This window comes from Gavialis gangeticus, unplaced genomic scaffold (assembly GCF_001723915.1).
Source record: "Gavialis gangeticus isolate Ggan-Ray unplaced genomic scaffold, GavGan_comp1, whole genome shotgun sequence".
Lineage (NCBI taxonomy): Eukaryota > Metazoa > Chordata > Crocodylia > Gavialidae > Gavialis > Gavialis gangeticus.
The window spans coordinates 42,846,291-42,864,576 of record NW_017729004.1 but is presented as its reverse complement, the minus strand read 5'-3'; the positions used below and the strand labels follow the sequence as shown (position 1 = coordinate 42,864,576).

General features: G+C 42.8%; 1 protein-coding gene across 5 annotated transcripts in view; it reads left to right on the top strand.

Moving 5' to 3' along the window:
- MLLT10 (myeloid/lymphoid or mixed-lineage leukemia; translocated to, 10) overlaps window positions 1–18,286 on the top strand; it is a 320,600-nt gene that overhangs the window by 242,744 nt on the left and 59,570 nt on the right. For all 5 annotated transcript variants that reach the window (XM_019508311.1, XM_019508315.1, XM_019508310.1 and 2 more), the window contains one exon: window positions 15,598–15,776. In XM_019508311.1, coding sequence (XP_019363856.1) covers window positions 15,598–15,776 — 179 coding nt within the window. The remainder of the gene's footprint in view (window positions 1–15,597; window positions 15,777–18,286) is intronic.

The following is an 18,286-nucleotide window of genomic DNA, read 5'->3' as shown; positions in this document are numbered from 1 at the left end:
TGTTCTTGCCCTTGTCTCAAATGCCTGCTCTTATCTTATCACTCATTCATGACTCTAGACTGTCCTGTTTCTACTTATCCCTGCTCCCAGCCCATGCTCCAGTCTCTTCCAGCAGTCCCTGCCTGCATCTCTTCCCTCTTTTCTGTGCCATCTAACATGCATCTCATCCATCTGTAAATGAGCACCACTTTTTTATCTTCCTTCTCACTACCTAGGTTGTAGTTGGGGGATTTACTGAGGGTACAGGTCAGACAGTCTTCTTACTCTTAGTTCTGGTACTGCAGTAGTCCCTGTCATCCAGAAGGAGCAGTTGCAAACATGGTCCTGCTCAGCTGCTGCTTTCCTGAGTCACAGTATGCTTGGTACAGATGAAAGCTTCTGCTGAGCATATATAAATTAAAATTGGCAGAAGCTTATAATTTGGTTAAATATGAGCAGATTTCCATGAGGATGACAAAAGGCACATCCTTAAAACCTGCACCGAGTTTTGTTTTCGTCTCAAGTTCTCTGCTCGAAGCATGGAGGCACTGATGCTCCATGAAATGATGATACAAATCTTTTCAATGAAGGCAAAGCAACATGTTATTCCCAAACCTCATTTTCAGAATGGCTGAATTGCTTTAACTGAATATTATCCTCCCCCTCCACCATAAACAGATTCTTAATGGAAAATGTCAAGTATGTGCATCACTACCTGTTCTGCTTATAATAGTTTCTAGATGTAGAAATAATATTTTAATGGCTTTTAGTGCTGATGCAAAAACTTGAATTTACAATTAATGAACAGTTAAGACAGCAACTATGCCCCCTCCTTCCCCACTCCAAGATAACCAATCAAGAGTTCTATGCACGTTTCTGCTTCTTTCACATGTCTCTTTCACCAAAATCCTGGGTGTATGGATTGACTTTACATCATGCCCTAGAAGTTACCAAATCCATACAACTCCAAACAAAGAAAGCGAGGCTAACTTTGAGGTTTAATGGCACCTTATAGAATTTATTCTGACAACTAATCAAGGTATAGATCAGGGGTCAGCAACCCCTGGCACGCGTGCTGAGCATGGCACACAAGGCCATTTTGCTGTGCACACCACAGCCAGCCCGGGCTCTAGGCAGCTGCTGCCAGCCATGGAGCCCAGGTTGCTCCCAGCAGGCAACTGGGAGGCTGCAAGCCCTGGTGCAAGCAGACACAACTCCGTGGGCCAGCTGCAGCCAGGAGGCTGCAAACAGCTCCTCCAGGCTCTGACATGTTGGCACTCCAGCACCTTCTAAGGTAGTCATTGTGGTTTTTTTGGCACTCTGGCCAAAAAACGTTGCCTACCCCTGGCATACATAGTCATACCAATTACTTCCCTATCAAAAGATATCAGAAGAAACTGCTGTGATACAACTACTATATCTGCATGATTCTGTAGCAGTTTGTGTAGCAAAGCTGCTCCAACTTTGGCTTAATACAGGAGTAAAGTGATGGCATTTTAGCTACTTTCTATTGCTACAAGATCATGTAGACATAACAGTAACAGCTGATGTGCACAGCCAGGCAGCAGCTCTCACTCCCCTTTTGAAATGGCTACAAGTACATGTGGCCATACCTTAAGATGGACCCAGCTTTCTTTGCTCAAAACTATGGCACTGAGATGTGTGTTCTGAGGGAAAGGATGCCAGACAGATAGGTCTCAAGCTATTTAGGGCTCTGTAGGTCAGAACCAACAGCTTAAATTCTACACTTAGAGGAATAGGTGTTCTAGACCACTTGGCCCTGTGGATGGGATAGTTTCATAGTTGTGAGGGACTGGAAGGTACCTTACAGATCATCAGGTACAGCCCCCCTGCACTTGGACAGGAAAGACCACCGGGATCAGACGACCCCAGCAAGATGGGCAACAAGACACCTCTTGAAGATCACCAGGGTGGGTGACTGTACCACCTCTGGAGGGAGCCTGTTCCAAACCCTTGACACTTGACTTATAAAGAAGTTTTTCCTTATGTTGAGCCTGAAGCGATCTTCAATCAGTTTGTGCCCGTTATTTCTTGTCCTCCCTTGTGGGGCCTTGGTGAATAAAAGTTCCCCCAAGCCCTAATGTATGTCCCTGATATACTTGTAGGCTGCCACCAGCTCCCCTCTGAGTCTTGTCCTCTGTCCAGGCTGAACAGGCCCAACTCTTTCAGCTTCTCCTGATGTGACCTGTTCTTTAGGCCTCTAATCATGCATGTGGCCCTCCTTTGGATTCTCTTGAGTTTCTCCACATCCTTCTTGATGTGCGACACCCAGAACTGGATGCAGTACTCCTGTTGTGGTCTCACCAAGGCCAAGTAGAGCGGGAGGATGACATCCTTTGTCCTGCTCAAGATGTCTTGGTGGATGCATGCCAGAGTTTGATTAGCTCTGCCAGCTATGGCATCACATTGGTGGCTCATGTTCATTTTGTTGTCAGTCATGACACTCAGGTCTCATTCAGTTGTGGTGCTGGCGAGCATAGCGCTACCGAGCCTGTAAGTGTGTTATGGATTATTTCTCCCCAGATGGAGCATTTTACATTGTTCTATGTTAAACAATATTCAGTTGAAGTCTGCCCACCTCACAAGCCTGTCCAGGTTGGCCTGTATTGCTGGTCTGTCTTAGAGCGTGACCACGCTTCCCCATAGTTTGGTGTCATTAGTGAACTTTGTCAGTTTGCTTTTCATACCCAAATCCAAATCATCAGTGAACATGTTGAAGAGCACTGGTTCAAGCACTGAGCCCTGTGGGATGCCACTGGTCACCTGCTGCCATGATGACTCAATTCCATTCAAATAATGAATTTTGACAGTTTGATTTATGGTAATATATTTTGAATTTATGATTATGGGGCAGCATAATATTACATACATAGCCCTATTTGCCTGGATAGGGCCCCGCGCTGGCTTGGTCCATCTCTACACCCTTGGATTGGGCCCCTCACTGACTTATCTCTGCAACTAACCCTTTGTGCTCAATCTAATGTGCAGGGCCATGTTATCTGTCCTGCAAGGCTGTCTATGGGTCCAGAAATTTTGTAGTAGGGCAGTGGCAATTAATGCTGCTACTGCTTCCACATTGCCATTTTGGACTCAAGGGGCAGACCTGGCTTGGAGCTGGGTGTTGAGCACCCTTGGTCTAGTTCAGGAGCGGGCAATTATTTTGGGCAGAGGGTCGCTTTACCCAGTTTTGGCAGGCCATCAAGGGTGGCATGGGTAGCCCCGCCCCTTGACAGGTGCCCCGTCCCCTGGTCACCATCTTGGGACCAGGTCCCAATGTCTTGGGACCAATGTCCCAGGACCAGTACTGGTGGGGTCCAAAGCGGGGGCACAGGCTGGCAGGGGTATGTGGAGCTGGGCTGGGGTGCACCAGCAGGGAGAGGGGGGAGCTGGCTTGGCTCCATAGAGCCCCTGCTGGTCTTGTACCCTGCACTTCTGCCGCTCTGCTCTGGGCCCCGCTAGCACTGGCCCTGGGACACTGGTGCAGGCCCCGTACTATGGCTAGCTCCCTGTCCACTCACTCCTAGTGCCCCCCAGCCCCGCAGTACAAGCGAGGGGCAGTGCACAGCCCCGACCACCTGCTCATCAGCAGGGAAGAAACTGGTGATGAGCGTGGGAAAAAGCAGCCCCTTGCCTGCCCTGTGACTGACACTTCCTGCTGCAGCTGCTCACAGCCTATGTGGGGCTGTCTGGAGCAGGTACAGGCAGCCCCACGCAGGCTGCAAGTGGCTACAGTGGGGGGCGCTGGCTATGGGGCAAGTGAGGGGCCGCTTTTTCCTGTGCACAGCACCAACTTGTAACCCAGCCCTGCTGCCAGCCTGGGCCCCATGCTGGCTCTGGCTTTGCCCGTCGGGGCTGCGCACAGCAGCAGCAGCTGCTGCCCGCCTGGAGCTCGCGCTTTGGGGAGCCCAGAGGTGGTAGTGGCAAACACTGCCCAGTGTGGCAAGTGGGGGGGCTGCAGCTGCTGTTGCCACACGCAGCCCTGATGGGCAAGCCTGGAGCCAGCACGGGGCCCAGGCTGACAGCAGGGCCGGGTTAGGAGCTGGTGCTGAGCATGGTAGGGGAAAGTGGCCCCTCGCCCGCCCTGTGCCCAGTACCCCACGCTGCAGCCACTTGCAACCCGTGTGGGGCTGCCTGTGCCTGCTCTGGACAGCCCTGCATGGGCTACAGCAGGAAGCACCGCCCACGGGGTGGGCGAGGGGCCACTTTGCTCTGCGCTGGGAAGGAGCCTGGGGAAAAGCTAAGTGTGTGTGAGGGGGGGAAGCAGCCCCAGCCCCACCCCATGGCTGGCACTCCCTGCTGCAGCCGCTTGCAGCCCGCGTGGGGCTGTCCAGGGCAGACACAGGCAGGCCCAGGTAGGCTTCAAGCGGCTGCAGCGCAGGGTGTTGGGCACGGGCCGGGCAAAGGGCCGCTTTCCCCCCCACCCGCACTCAGCTTTTCCCTAGGCTCCCCCTTACCTGTGGTTCCGGTGTGGGGCAGCCATGTGGTCTCAGGCTCAGGGAGTGGGGCTGGGCAGGCCCTGCTGTTGTGGGAGCCCACTGGGCTGCCCCTGGGTCCTACTGCCCTTGGCTTCTGTTATTTTTGACAGGAACCAAGGGCAGATAAATATTAATTTTCTAAATGTTTTAGGGGCCCCGCAGGCTGGATAGAATGGCCTGATGGGCCAGATCTGGCCCACAGGCCGTATTTTGCCCACCTTGGTCTAGATCATGGGTATCATAGTCACATTGAGAGGCGTGTAATGAACCTGTTCCATCTTTATGTTCCAGATGTAGAGCATGTTGCTGTGATCTAACCATAAATTGATGCTAATGGATCACAGTTTTCATATAACTCACATACACCTGGACCTTAAACAGGCCTTCATAGAAGTATCTCATAGATTTATTTTGGTAAAGTGAAGCAATTTAAAGGAAAGGCTAGTCTCAAGAATATACTGGGCATGTCTGCACATGCTTTTGTGTGTGCCTAAACTTAACGCACGTGTAAAAAATTCTGTTCACCAGGGCATCCCAAAGGAAGACAAGGTCTAACGGTCACAAACTGCTGAAAGACCATTTTAGACTGGACATAAGGAAAAAATTCTTTGCTGTCTGAGCCTCTGGAATCACCTACCCTGGATGCTTTTAAGAAATGCTTGGATGCTTATCTTGCTGGGGTTATGTGTCCCCAGCTGACTTCCTACCCCTAGGGCAGGGGGCTGGACCCAATGATCTCGCGAGGTCCCTTCCAGCCCTAATGTTTGTGAAATCTGTGAAATTAGCCTAATGCTTATGAAGGTGATTTAGGTGTATGTTTACACGTGCATGTGCTAAGGCACATTAATGTGGGTATGTGGACCGACTTGGGACTAAAGTTAGTTCCAAGTCAGTGGACGCACACCACGTTAATGCACATTAGTGTGTGTACATGTTCACTAACACAACTTAGCTATTTGCACGTAAATTTACTTTATGCTTGAATAGTCTAAAATCACCTTTTTAAAGGTGTGTACATGTAGACGCGTGCCCTTAATGCGCCTTACATTGGGATGATGTACATGAAATGTGCACGTGTAGACACCCCCACTGAGAAGTACTGCAGAAAAGGATGTAGGGCACATAGTAGATTGTAAACTGAATATGAACCAACAGTGTTCTTTTTGAAAAAAAAACCCCATAACATTCTAGGTTATATTAGTAAGAACATCACTTGAAAATTAAAGGAAGTCATTCTTCCCCTCTATTCTGCATTGATGAGGCCTCACAAGGAGTACCGTGTCTGGTTTTGTACATCACTCTTAAAGAATGACATGGAAGAATTAGAAGGAGTCCAGCAGAGAGTAACAAAAATTATTAGTTGTTTAGGCAACATGATTTTTGAGGAAAGGCTGAAAGAACTAGGATTAGTTCGGACAAGGCAAGACTGAAGGGGGATTTGATAATATTTTTTAAACACCTGAAGGGTTGGTTATACAGAGAATGGAGGTAGACCATTCTCTGTAGCTACAGAGGACAAGACAAAGAGCTGTGATCTTAAATTGCAACAAAAGAAATTTAGATTGGTTATTAGTAGGGGTGCACCGATATAGATTTTTGGGGCCAATACTGATACCTGATATTTAAGGGGGCATATTGGCCAATACTGATCTGATTTTTTTTGATACAGTTGCCTCCAGCTTGTAAGTCCAGTAAGTCCAGTGTGGTGGAAGGATTCATTCATTGTTAGGAGAGCTTGTTTTCCGTTACTAAATTATCTGTCTGCAGTGCCTCAACAATGGCCTGGTTCTGCACTGTGGAAGTCAGTGGGGGCTTTATTGTAAATTTCAATGGGTGCAGGATCAAGTTCAAAATACTGTTCTTGGCTAATGGGGATGGCTAAATGTAATGGTATCAGGCACTGTCTGTATTGATACAGATCATTTCTAATTTTTTTACTTGGAGAATTGCATTTGTTTTCTGAGCACTCCTAAAGACCTTCTGTCCAGCTGGGATCATGAGGTTTTGAGGTGTCAGTTCTGCAGTTCTTACACATTGGACCTTTATGAAGCAGCAAAACCCTTATATTTTCAGAAAGCCTAGTTATTTTTATTCATGTGGATATCCAATACTGACAATAATTCGTTTAAGTATTATAGGAGTGGAGATTTTCTGGGTCCTTGAGATAAATGACCTGTAGCTCTTTCACCTTCAGTCCAGTTTCCCCCAGGATATCTTAGAATTGTTTTTGTCCGTGTTATTTGTTAAATTGTTAACAGTTAAGGGACTTGATATGTAGTTGTTTTGAAGATTATAATTTAGTTGCAGGATCTTCCTTTCTCAAATCAATTTTCTTGGGGAGAATGTTTTGGGAAACGTTTTATTCCTATATCTGAAGTGACATCCTGCCTCCTTTGTTCATAGGGTAGCACAAAAAACCCGCAACAAAAACAAATTCCTTGTCACACAATGAAATGAGATCATCCCAATTTTCAAGCAGTAGACTTGTATTAAAATAAATTACTGTTGCTGATGTAATTGTCTTAAAGGTAATTGTTCTGTCTTTCATTTTTATGGTAGGGTTTTTATTATTTTTTTTTAGTGTTTTATTCAATTTGTCCTTCGAAAAGTTTTGTCCATGTTCCAGCATAAAAAAAATCTTTGCCAGCAGCAACTGTATGACTGAGACAGAACTTATACTACAATAATAATAATAATACATAATTCTGAAATCAGTTAAAATGTTCATTAAGGCTAAGTACAGACAGTTAAAAAGCCCAAAGCTTGATTCAGTCTGCAGGTTAGTTTAAGCTGTAAAAATGGAATAAATATGCAAATGAACTGATATTTGCTTGTGATTCGGGAAATGCAGCCACATGCCTGCAGTGGCTCAGGCCAGAAGCTGGGGGGTGCTAGAGCATGGCTGTCTGGCACCTATCCAGCATGGGCTGTGTATTTGCTGCTTCTTCCTGCTGCCCCTGAGGTCTCTGGCATCTGCAGTCCATATTCACAGGAGCAGGACTCTGCAGGGTTGCTCATCACTTTCTTTTCCTGCTTCCAGGTGCCTCTGGGATTTGTAGTCCACATTTGCAGCCAGCAGTAAGGTTTTAGCAGGACAGGGCAGCTCTGTACTTGAGGGGGAAGGGAATTTTAATGCCTGGCCCTGGCCCCGGACCCTAGCAGGGGTTTTCTGGGGCTGGTGGGGAGGAGGGAGCCAGCCAGTGAGCCAGCCCTCACTGCTCCAGCTAGGAAGCAGGTGCAGGGACAGCCCTGCTCTCTGAAGTAGACAACCCATCCCAGTCCAGGGCTGCAAAGCATGCTGGGGGACTCTGATTTAACTTGAACCAGGAAGGGGTCTGGGCCAGAAGTTTCATAAACCAGTTTGACTTAGTTAAGTCTGATACTATATTCAACCAGGTTTATCTTAAGCGAGTTTCAGCCATTTTGAAGCTGGCTTATATGTACTGGATTTCTGTTGTTACAGGTTTAAACCAGTTTCTGATCACTTAAACTGGTTTGTGTGTAACTTCTGTCCCTAGCCTAGGAGTTGATTAGAGTGAGTGTCAGTCATCTTATGATTTCTAGATCTGATCATCCAAAATAATGCTTGAATAATCTTCTGCTACTTTCATGTGATGCTGGGTTCCCACTCTCCTTCCACAAACAATCTTTGTTTCCTAAGTTAATTGTGAACATCCCCTCTCCTGTTACTACAGTGGTATAAGAGTAGGTATACTAACAGGGATGTAGTCTAAAATATTTGTTAAATGTGTAATTGACTTACTACTTATGGTGTGTTTAATATTTAATTGTAATTTTAGAGACAACTATTGTCAAAGTGTAGTCTTAATTTCCCATATTCCATACATTCCATACATGTACAAATATATTTTCAATGTGTACATTGTGATACAATCAATGTATTTGGAAAGATGTTGCAATGTGAGATAAAAGCATAGAAACCATATGCATTTTTTCTAAAGAACAGAAGTTTTTGAGCTCATCAATATTCTTCATTATTAAGTAGCAGGATTATCCTTCGTTACTGGTCTTTCCACTACAGAATTATTGCAGATACTCAGAGTATCATCTTGGGGTAGGAATAATGATGTTGAGTGCAATGATTATATTCGCCTGTCTGTAAAGTTGTCTGTCTTGATCTTCCAAAGACTACTTGTGTCATAAAATGACATGAGAGTACCTATAACATGCACTGTCAATCTAGTGTATGTGAAAGGTAACTCCAAAATAGCTTACTCTTGCCTTAGTCATCAGCAAGAGTTTGAAATTTTTCAAACTGAGCTTTTATGATTGAAATTGTAAAATCAGAAATATCTTTTGAAATAAATGCAGTAAATAATTCAGGCTTTGCAATATAGGCTTATCTTTTTGACATGCAGAATAGCATCACAGAGATCTGTTAAGAATGAAGGACCTTGGATAAAAACCTAGTAAGAGGAAGTAAAAGTGTGTCAACCTTAGTTCTCAGGGAGAAATTAGTATAATCAGTTATCTGAAATAATGTGAAAAGTATGGGGAATTTTTATGCAGAAAAAATGAGAAGTCCTAGTACAACAGAAAGCAAGGTAGATTTGCATCTTAGGCCTTATCTGAATGTGCAGGTAAAGGCGTGATTGGATCTCATGTGTGATCCACACAGTCATACCTCCTGCCATGCCATACATACATGGCAGGAGGCGCAATCGCGGGATTGTGCATTAGGTCCAATCGCGCCTTATGGGCAGTGTAGGGGGAACCCAATCCTGGGCTCTCCCTGCAGCAGCAAGAAGCAGGCCCCCATGGCTGGGAGCCCCCTTTGCCTCCTTTGAAGGGCTTCCAGCCATAGGGACCACATGCAGCCCAGACTGAGATTCCCTGCATCTGACAGCGTTTTGAGACGCGACTGCACCTCACGCGCAGCAGGGACCCAGAGACCCTGGAGCTGACAGGACTCTTTCTAATCTGTCCATGTCTGTTTTAAAGTTTGCTTTTTTTAAGTCAAGTGTCTTTATTCTGCTGCTATCCTTTTTTCCTCCCCTTAGGATCTTGAACTCACATCATTTCATGGTCATTGTCGCCCAAGTCATCTTCCACCTTCATATTCTCAACCAGTTCCACCCTGCATTTGGGATAGGATAATTGCATGCACAAGTACAGACTGAGGATTGATTGACTAGGGTGTGGTATTACGGAGAAGAATCTGGGGGTTACAGTGGATCATAACCTGAATATGAGCCCACAATGTGCTCTTGTTGCAAAAAAACCCCAAAAAAACGCCAACAGCATCTTGGATTGCATTAACAGGAATGTCAGTTGCAAGTCAAGGGAAGCGATTCGTCTACTGTGCTTAGCACTGGTGAGGCCTTAGCTAGAGTACTCTGTTCAGTTTTGGGTCCTCCACTTTAAGACAGATGTGAACAGAGTCCAGTTCAGAGCAACAAAAATGATTCAAGGCCTTGAAAATGCCTTGAGGAAAGGCTGAAAGAACAAGGATTGAATGTTTATTCTGAAGAGTATGGGGAGGGGGTGGGATTTGCTAACCATCTTCAAATGCCTGAAGGGCGATTATAAATAGGATGGGAATAATCTATTCCCTGGGGTCATAGGGGACAAGAGTAGGAGCAATGGCTTCAAACTGTAGAGAAAGTTTTATGCTAGGGATTAGGATGAACAACCTTGCTATGAGCATTGGAACAGGCCACCTAGAGAGGTTTCTCGAATATCCACTCTGGGAAAGTTTTAAGAGCAGGTTAGCACAGGGCTGAATTAGATGACATCATAAGGTTCCTTTCACTCCTGTTTTTCTATAATGCTTTGATGACTAGTGTGGGGCAGCAAGTTTACAAGAAGTGTAAACTTGGACAAATGACTAGGGAGGAGTATAAGCATCTTGTTTGGGCATGCAGGGATGAAATCCAGAAGGCCAAAGAACAATTGGAGTTGCATTTAGCAAGGATAGGATAACAAGAAGAGTTTCTAAAAGTATGTCAGCAACAAGAGAAAGATCAGGGAAAGAGTTGGTCCCTTACTAAATGGGGGAGGCAGCCTAGTGACAGATGATGCAGAAAAGGCTGAAGTGCTCAATGCCATTTTTTTACTTTAGTCTTCACAGGCAACGTCAGCTCCCAGACTACAGCACCTGGCAGCACAGTCTGGGGAGAAGGAGACCAACCAACATTGGGAAAAAAACATGTTAGGGACTATTTAGAAAAGTTGGATGTGTACATGTCCACGGGGCCAGATGCGATGCACCCAGTGGTGCTGAGGGAATTGGTCAATGTGATTTCAGAGCCATTGGCCATTATCTTTGAAAACTCATGGTGATTGGGAGAGGTCCCAGATTATTGGAAAAGGGTACATCTTTAAGAAGGGGAAGGAGGATCTGGGGAACTGCAGACTGGTCAGTCTCACCTCAGTCCCTGGAAAGATCATGGATTCCTCAAGGAATCCATTTCTAAGTACTTGGAGGAAAAGGTGATTAGGAACAGTCAGCATGAATGCACCAAGGGCAAGTCATACCTGACCAACCTTCTATGGATGTGGGGAGAGCAGTGGATGTGATATATCTTTACTGTAGCAAGGCTTTTATATAGTTTCCCACTGCATTCTCCCAAGCAAACTAAGGAAGTATGGGTTGGATGAATGGATTTTAAGGTGGATAGAAAACTGGCTCAGTGACATTTGAGGAGAGGCTGAGGGAACTGGAAAAGAGAAGACTGAATGGAGGCTTAATAGCAGGGGTAGTTACAAAAAGGATAGAGCTAGACCACGGGCAGGCAATTATTTTGGGGAAAGGGTCACTTACTGAGTTTTGGCAAGCCATCGAGGGCCGCATGACAGGCAGCCCAGGGCAGATAAATATTCATTTTCTAAATTTTTTAGGGGCCCTGCGGGCTGGATAGAATGGCCTGGTTGGCTGCATCCGGCCCCCGGGCCGCATTTTGCCCACCCCTGAGCTAGCTGTTCTCGGTGGCAGATGATGGTACAAGGAACAATGGTTTCAAGTTATAGCAAAAGAAGTTTAGCTTAGATATTAGGAAAAACTTTCTTAGTAGGAGGGTAGTAAAGCATTGGAACAGGTTACCCAGAGAGGTTGTGGAATCTCTCCATTCTTGGATGTTTTTAAGCCCCAGCTAAACAGAGCCTTGGATGAGATGATATGATTGGGGATGTTCCTGCTTTGAGGGTTGAACTAGATGACCTTCTGAGGTCCCTTCCAATCCTAATTTTCTGTGATTCTATGAACAGCATGAGCCTCAACTTGACGTGCCTACCATTTTAATGGCTCACAATAATTGTTGTATTATACAGAAGTTTCAAATTGTTGCATGATCACATTGCATCAGCTTCTTATTTGAATATGAGTGTTTTGATCAACATCATTCCTAAACTTATTTCTTGTGGGCAGTAGTTAGGTAATCTTGATTCCAAATGTACTACTGATAGTTAGGAAAGAGAGCAGAGGTTTAACATCTGGCATAGCTAGTTTTTGTTACTTTCACAGTGTTACAAACTTGCCAGTTGACCCATGTAACCTGGTAAAAAAAAAACCCTTTGCTTTATGTAGGCACTTCTGAGGCACATTCTTGCCATTGCTTCTATAAAATCTCGCTGCAATAGCATAGCTAATGCAAGAATAAGGCCACTTCTAGCCTTCCTCAGAGGTCTTTTTGGACTAACCGTAACATATGAAGCCATGTTTAGCAACTGTGGAAGCAGTCAAACTTTTGTGTTGTGTTATTTTGATGAATAACTACTAATAATAACTTTTTGAACAAAGTTTTGCATTTTGTGCTTCCATGCAGTGGATCTCAGTAGTTGAACAGTTATGTATGTGCAGGAAGTCAATTTATAAGCTTTTACACCTTCTCTCAAGATGACTCCCTGTATCAGAAACTTACATATATTTTGTGGAACTTTAATCTTTGTCACAAAACCCAGTGATGTTTAGCTTTCCATAAATTTTGGCTTGTATGTGTTGTGTCTGCTTTTTCACCTATTTTAGCATTCTCCTCCAAGCCCTGTGGTTTTTATGCTTATTTTTTTCCAGGTCCTTCATTATTACCATCTGCTGATTTAGGCACTGATGTATTTATCTGCCCCCCAACAAACAGCATGGTGGTTTAATGTGTTCCAGATGTTTTTAGGTATTTTTTTAATTAACAAAGACTATTTTCATATGGATTTCATACAGTTGTGTTTGAAATGCTGTGTAACTCAAAGGTTGATCTGCAAATTAGGAGCCAAATTTCCTTCCCTCACTCTCATGAAAAAGTAACTTACTGTACAGCTAGTCCCAGTGGAGTCAGTGGGACTTCTCAGGGAGTAAGGCAATAGTAAGTGTAAAGATATCATGCTCGGGCTCTTTTAAGGCTGTAACAGTATACTGGGAGAGAGGCCATCTCCCTTTCATATTTTGCATCATCAACAAGTAGGGAAGCTTTACTTTGTTATAAAGCCTACTCTTGCTTCTTTGGCAAATTAAACTATTACTGGTGTTTTAATAAAATTAAATTTTGTTACGCCATATGCATTAACAGTTTGCTTGCATTAACAGTCTGCTTGCAGTTTTATTCTCTGCTGCCAGGCCTGTTTATACACCCCATGCTAAATAAACTATCATTGGTTAAAAAGCAGAAAGAATCCTGGTGGTAGGGACTTGAAGTTAGGTCTCTCATACCACTTCACTGGGCTGTATAGAGTCAGGCTCCCTCATCCCTCTTCGGCTCCTTGAATCTTGCTTCATGGTTGATTACCAGGTCAGCTTCAACTGGAGATGTAGAAGGGGCTCCCATACAGCTAGCCCACAACCTGGTGGTTAGGGCATGGTTCTAGGAAGTGAGAGCTGTGAATTTTAGTCCTTGCAGGGTGAGGAGGTCATATAGCTCAGGAATCTTTCCTGGGCCAGTGCTCTAAGCAGTAAACTTTTGGGTGGAAACTGCCACAATACCAACTCCTCCTTTGGTTTTGCTTTGTAATGAACTAATTACACAGGAGTGGGAGGGCTGGAGCAAACCGCCAATCAGCCTCGGGCAGAGAAAGTCAAGTCAAAACTGTAGAAAGTTCTCTGAATGTGTCTGAAGGTCTTTGCTTTAAAAAAATAAAGTAAAGAAGGTATGCTGCAGTTCTTCCCCAAGGCCACATGGAGTGATCAGGAAAGAAGAAAGGCACGCCACTGCTTGTGTCTTAGTGCCCACTTTTTGTATGCCTGAGGGGTGTCTTCTGCACAATCCTGGGTCCATATGATTTGTAGGACTTATAATTCATGTGTAGATAGACAGAAACAGTAGTTTATCATCGGTGTGTGGACTCTTCTTGTTCAAACTATTAAAGCTTGAGCCTGGATAAAACATTAACATAATCAACTGTCAGAGTAGGCTGATTTAAATCAGCTATTTAAATCCTGATTTGAATAATTAATTGGAAAACATTGGTTTTTAATTGTTGATTTTAATCAACTTTTCTAATTGTATTTAAGTTTATTTTCTAAAGATCTGCATTCTTATTTGTTTTATTAGGATTAAAACATATAGATTTACAACCAAATAGAGCCTTCTTGCTAGATTTGATACCTTTTTATTCTGTGGGTACACTGTACCTGTATACATTTATTTAAGCAATTATATTTCTTAATTTTAGATTCTTAACTACTTTAATATATTACAAAGTTGTGAATTTATTTGCTTGATCTGTTTACTAGATAATTAACCCTTGCTCATGATTTTTATAACAAGCAGCTGTTTAAGGATGGGAACTAGAATTTAAACATGCAAAACAGCATAATTTATCAAAAAAATAAGAGATTATGTTTTGTTTGGATATGTAAACTTTTATTAAAAAAATATCACTTTTACAACCAAATGATTTATGGAAGAGAGGATTATGTGGAATCATTAAATTAAATTGGCTATTTCAGGGTAGCCTTGGAAAATTTTCAGATATGTTTAAGTCAAAGTAATGGAAATGTAAGTTCCTTCTCACCTAAATCTCTTGACAGTGACAGTCTCCTGTGTTACTTAAGGTGTCCTTCAGACTAAAGTAATAGATCTTGTCCTCTCCCTCTTCATTTTCATTCATAGACAGAAAGAGAATGTCAGTTTTTTTCTGCTTTTTCAAATCCCAGTCTGTTTTTCACTTTTGCCAGTCAGTCTCTTGCATAACCTTTGAGTTCTCCACAGCTTCAGGCCCTGACAGAATATGATATATTGTACCATATTTAAAAATCCCAGAAGTTAAATATTCTCCCCTTGATTCTTTCTTTATTCATTTTTTATTCTTTCTTTATTCATTTTATCAGTTCTGTCAACCATTTACCATTCTGTCAACCATTTACTTCTCTAAGCAAATCTGACCACTTTGTTCTCAGAATTGCTGTTAATTCTATTAAAAAAATGCATAGAAAATTCCTTTTAACTTCAAGAATTCACTTACCATTAAAAAAAGAGAAAATTATAATACAAGGATGGTTGTTTTAATTTCAGAAAATTATTTTTAATTCTTTCAGTTTGTTGCACTCATTTAAAACGAATTTAAATTTTTACTGTAGCTTACTGAATTACTAAACAGATTGCAGATTCAGTAGAAGGCAAACATTTTATCAGTAAATTGTACTGTTATACTTGGACCATTTTGTACTGTGCACAAATATAGTTTGATTTATCGTGTACATTTTAGTGATATTTATAACTGAATCAGTGAAATCATGTAGAATTTAGAGCAGTGATTCTCATCCAAGGTGCCACCGCACCCTGCTCTTCCATGAGGTCCTTGTAAGGGTACTGCAGAGTACTGTACAATATTAGCACCATTATGTGTGCAAACACTTATGCATGATTCACAAAGTAAACCCAAAGATTTCAAATAGGAATCCTTAGTATCAAAAACTTTGGGTCTGTTGTTCTCTTTCTGTTTGCAACAGAAGAATCTGTAAGTTTTCTGTGGGCAAAGAGTGAGTAGAAGCTAACACCTGGTATTTTTTGAGGGGTGCCTTGAGTCTAAAAATTTGACAACCACTGTAGTCTTATTTAAATAGTCTTGACTTGAGCCTTTTATTAACTTTCCACTTTCATTTTCTATAGAAAATTTTATATTGTTGCTCATGAACAGAAGTTAATTCATATAAATGTTATTGTATTTTTTTCAGGTATTTATAGCAGCAATGATGTAGCAGTATCATTTCCAAATGCAGTATCTGGCTCAGGATCTAGCACTCCAGTTTCCAGTTCTCATTTACCTCAGCAGGCTTCCAGTCACTTGCAGCAAGTGGGAGCTTTATCACCTTCAGCCACACCTTCTGTAACTACTGTTGTTGCTGCAACTCAGGTAAAGCATTGCAAGATGAATAACAATATTCTTTTTAACCTTTTATTTTCAGAGAGATGAGGAATAATAGAAATGGTTGCTCCAAAACAAGATATTCTTATTTCAGGAAATGTCTCACCAACATGGTAGATGGAAGTAATACCATCTCCTTGCCCTTACTCAGTACATCCAATGATCTTGGTGGCCCTCTTAACCACAGCATAGTCCTGGCAACATTGTTCATCAATCCTGATGCATAATCCTTTCATAGTTACTATTGTCTATAGAATTGTGACTTAAATTGTTTGTATGAACCTTCATTTGATGATATGATAATCTATGATTTTTTTAAAGTTTCAGGTATTCTAATGTTCCCAGATCAGCCAGTATAAATGTGTTTACATAACATTTATCATTTCCAGAATGTTTACCAGCACCAATCTTAGATGTTATCGAGATTATCTTTTCATTGTTCCTGTACCCAGGCAGGGTTGCTTGGGTCTAGACACAAAGCCTGTTAGCACTATATAACTTGCGCTGGTTTTATACACTGATGAAAATTACATTGGTATCTGGAAAAGACAGAGGACCAGTTCTCCTGGCATAGTTGCTGCAGTAGGTACTATTACTCTACTTTGTTGCTGGATGGCAGGTAAGTAGCCTGTTAGCCTTGAGTAAACAGCTGTTATTCTCTAGCATAATTCTCAGAAATGGTTGAACCCTTTAGATACCTAAATGGAAAATTCCAGCCTATGTTGTTAGTCTGGCAAAGCTATAAGAAATTGAAAACAGTATCTCATAATGAGAAGTGTTAGACCAAGACTGCTATCTCTGTGCATAATGTGTATTAAGAGCAATAGTTTCACAAAGCTAAAACAATTTTGAGCAGAACTGAGTGAGGGGAAAAAATTAAATATAAATGATAGCTGGAAGTTGCTGAAGTCTATTTCATGACAGCCCCAAAATATAACAGCCATCATGACAGAATTTATTAAAACAGACATCCTGTTTAAGCAAGAAGTGAGTTAAAGGATAAGTAAAATAAATAAATAAATAAGCATACTAACAAATGAAGAAAAAGGGAGATGTTGACAACAATAGTTATAAGTTAGAGGTTATACAACAAGGATGCTCAAGAAGGGAAAATGTAGGTTTCATTGGGGGTGAGGAAGAGGGAAGAAAATTTATGGCCTTTAGGATTAAAGACCATAGAAAATAATTTTTTTGCATGTCTTTCCTTCACATAGCACTCTGAGAACAGTGAGTAAATATTCACTATGTCAATACTGAACGGTGTTTAAAAAAGAAAGAGTACACAAGAGTGCTACTATAGTTTTTTACTCTAACCACTAATACATATCTCTTTCAAACCCAAAAACTGAATTTGGGAATCCTTATTAGAATATTCTGTGGATGTCTATGTCTTCCCTTAGATCAGGGCCATAGGACTTGCAGCCCCTGAAGGGCTAACTAACACCTGGCCTGCAAACTTCTGCCTGGCTGCCACTCTTCCTACCACTCTCACAGCAGCTCCTGGGATCTTTGAGCTCTCCTGCTCTCCTCAGCTCCCTGCCCCTGCCCCTGCCCCTAGGGATAGCACACTGGGTCCCAGAGAGTCTGTGGCTGCAGGGGCAACCCCCAAGGTGGTCAGCCCTACCTTAGAATATCAATCTTTTCAGTGGTGGAAGGGTTTATATGCCTCATTGACCCAAGAAACTAAGCTGGTGAGAGCTTAATCTCCTTTTAGTGCCCTCCAGGCAGGTCAGATTTGGAGAAGAGCTGACCAGATAGCTGCATCTGGTGAGTCACCCTTTTTGCAGCTGAAAACATTAAAAATTGTGTAGTCTTTTTGTAATCTCATGGAATGTCTGCACATAGTTAAAGAGAACTGAAGCTAACTGTTGCTTGTTTCTAAAGAATCAAATCACTGTAATGTTATTGTTGCTTTGAGTGAGACCAGCCTGGCAAACCAAAAGCAGTTGGGGAAGAGGAATTGTGCCTTTGTAGAGCCAAATTCACTATTCAGTCTGACCTTTTCAGAAAGCATCAGTGATAGTTGCTGTGCATATGTATCACTCTGATCTAAGGGTGACATGCTACATTGATAAGTATATATGTATCCATGCTGTTTATTGTAGATTAATTCTGTGGGATTTTGACAAGATTACCTCTGCAACTCCCAAATTAGTCAGAATCATTTTCCTGGGAGACTTCAGTGTGCATATCAGGAAAGATTTTTCAACCTGGTATCATTTATTGGACGTTACAGCACTGCAAAGGCCAGTGCCAGTGGGTATGGGTTTCTGTAGTTGTGTATTTGGCATGAGTTGGTAATTCCATGTGCATGTTTTTTGGCAAGCAGGTAAGAAGAATGCATCATGAATGCATTTGCCATCCCATCAGTAATGCCTGATTGGCTACATCAGGGATCACAAGCCACTGGATCCAGCCCATGGAGGTGGGGGACTTTGGCATCACCAGGGCCTGGTACCTAAGAGCTGTGCCTATACCACAGCTGGGCAGAGAGGGGG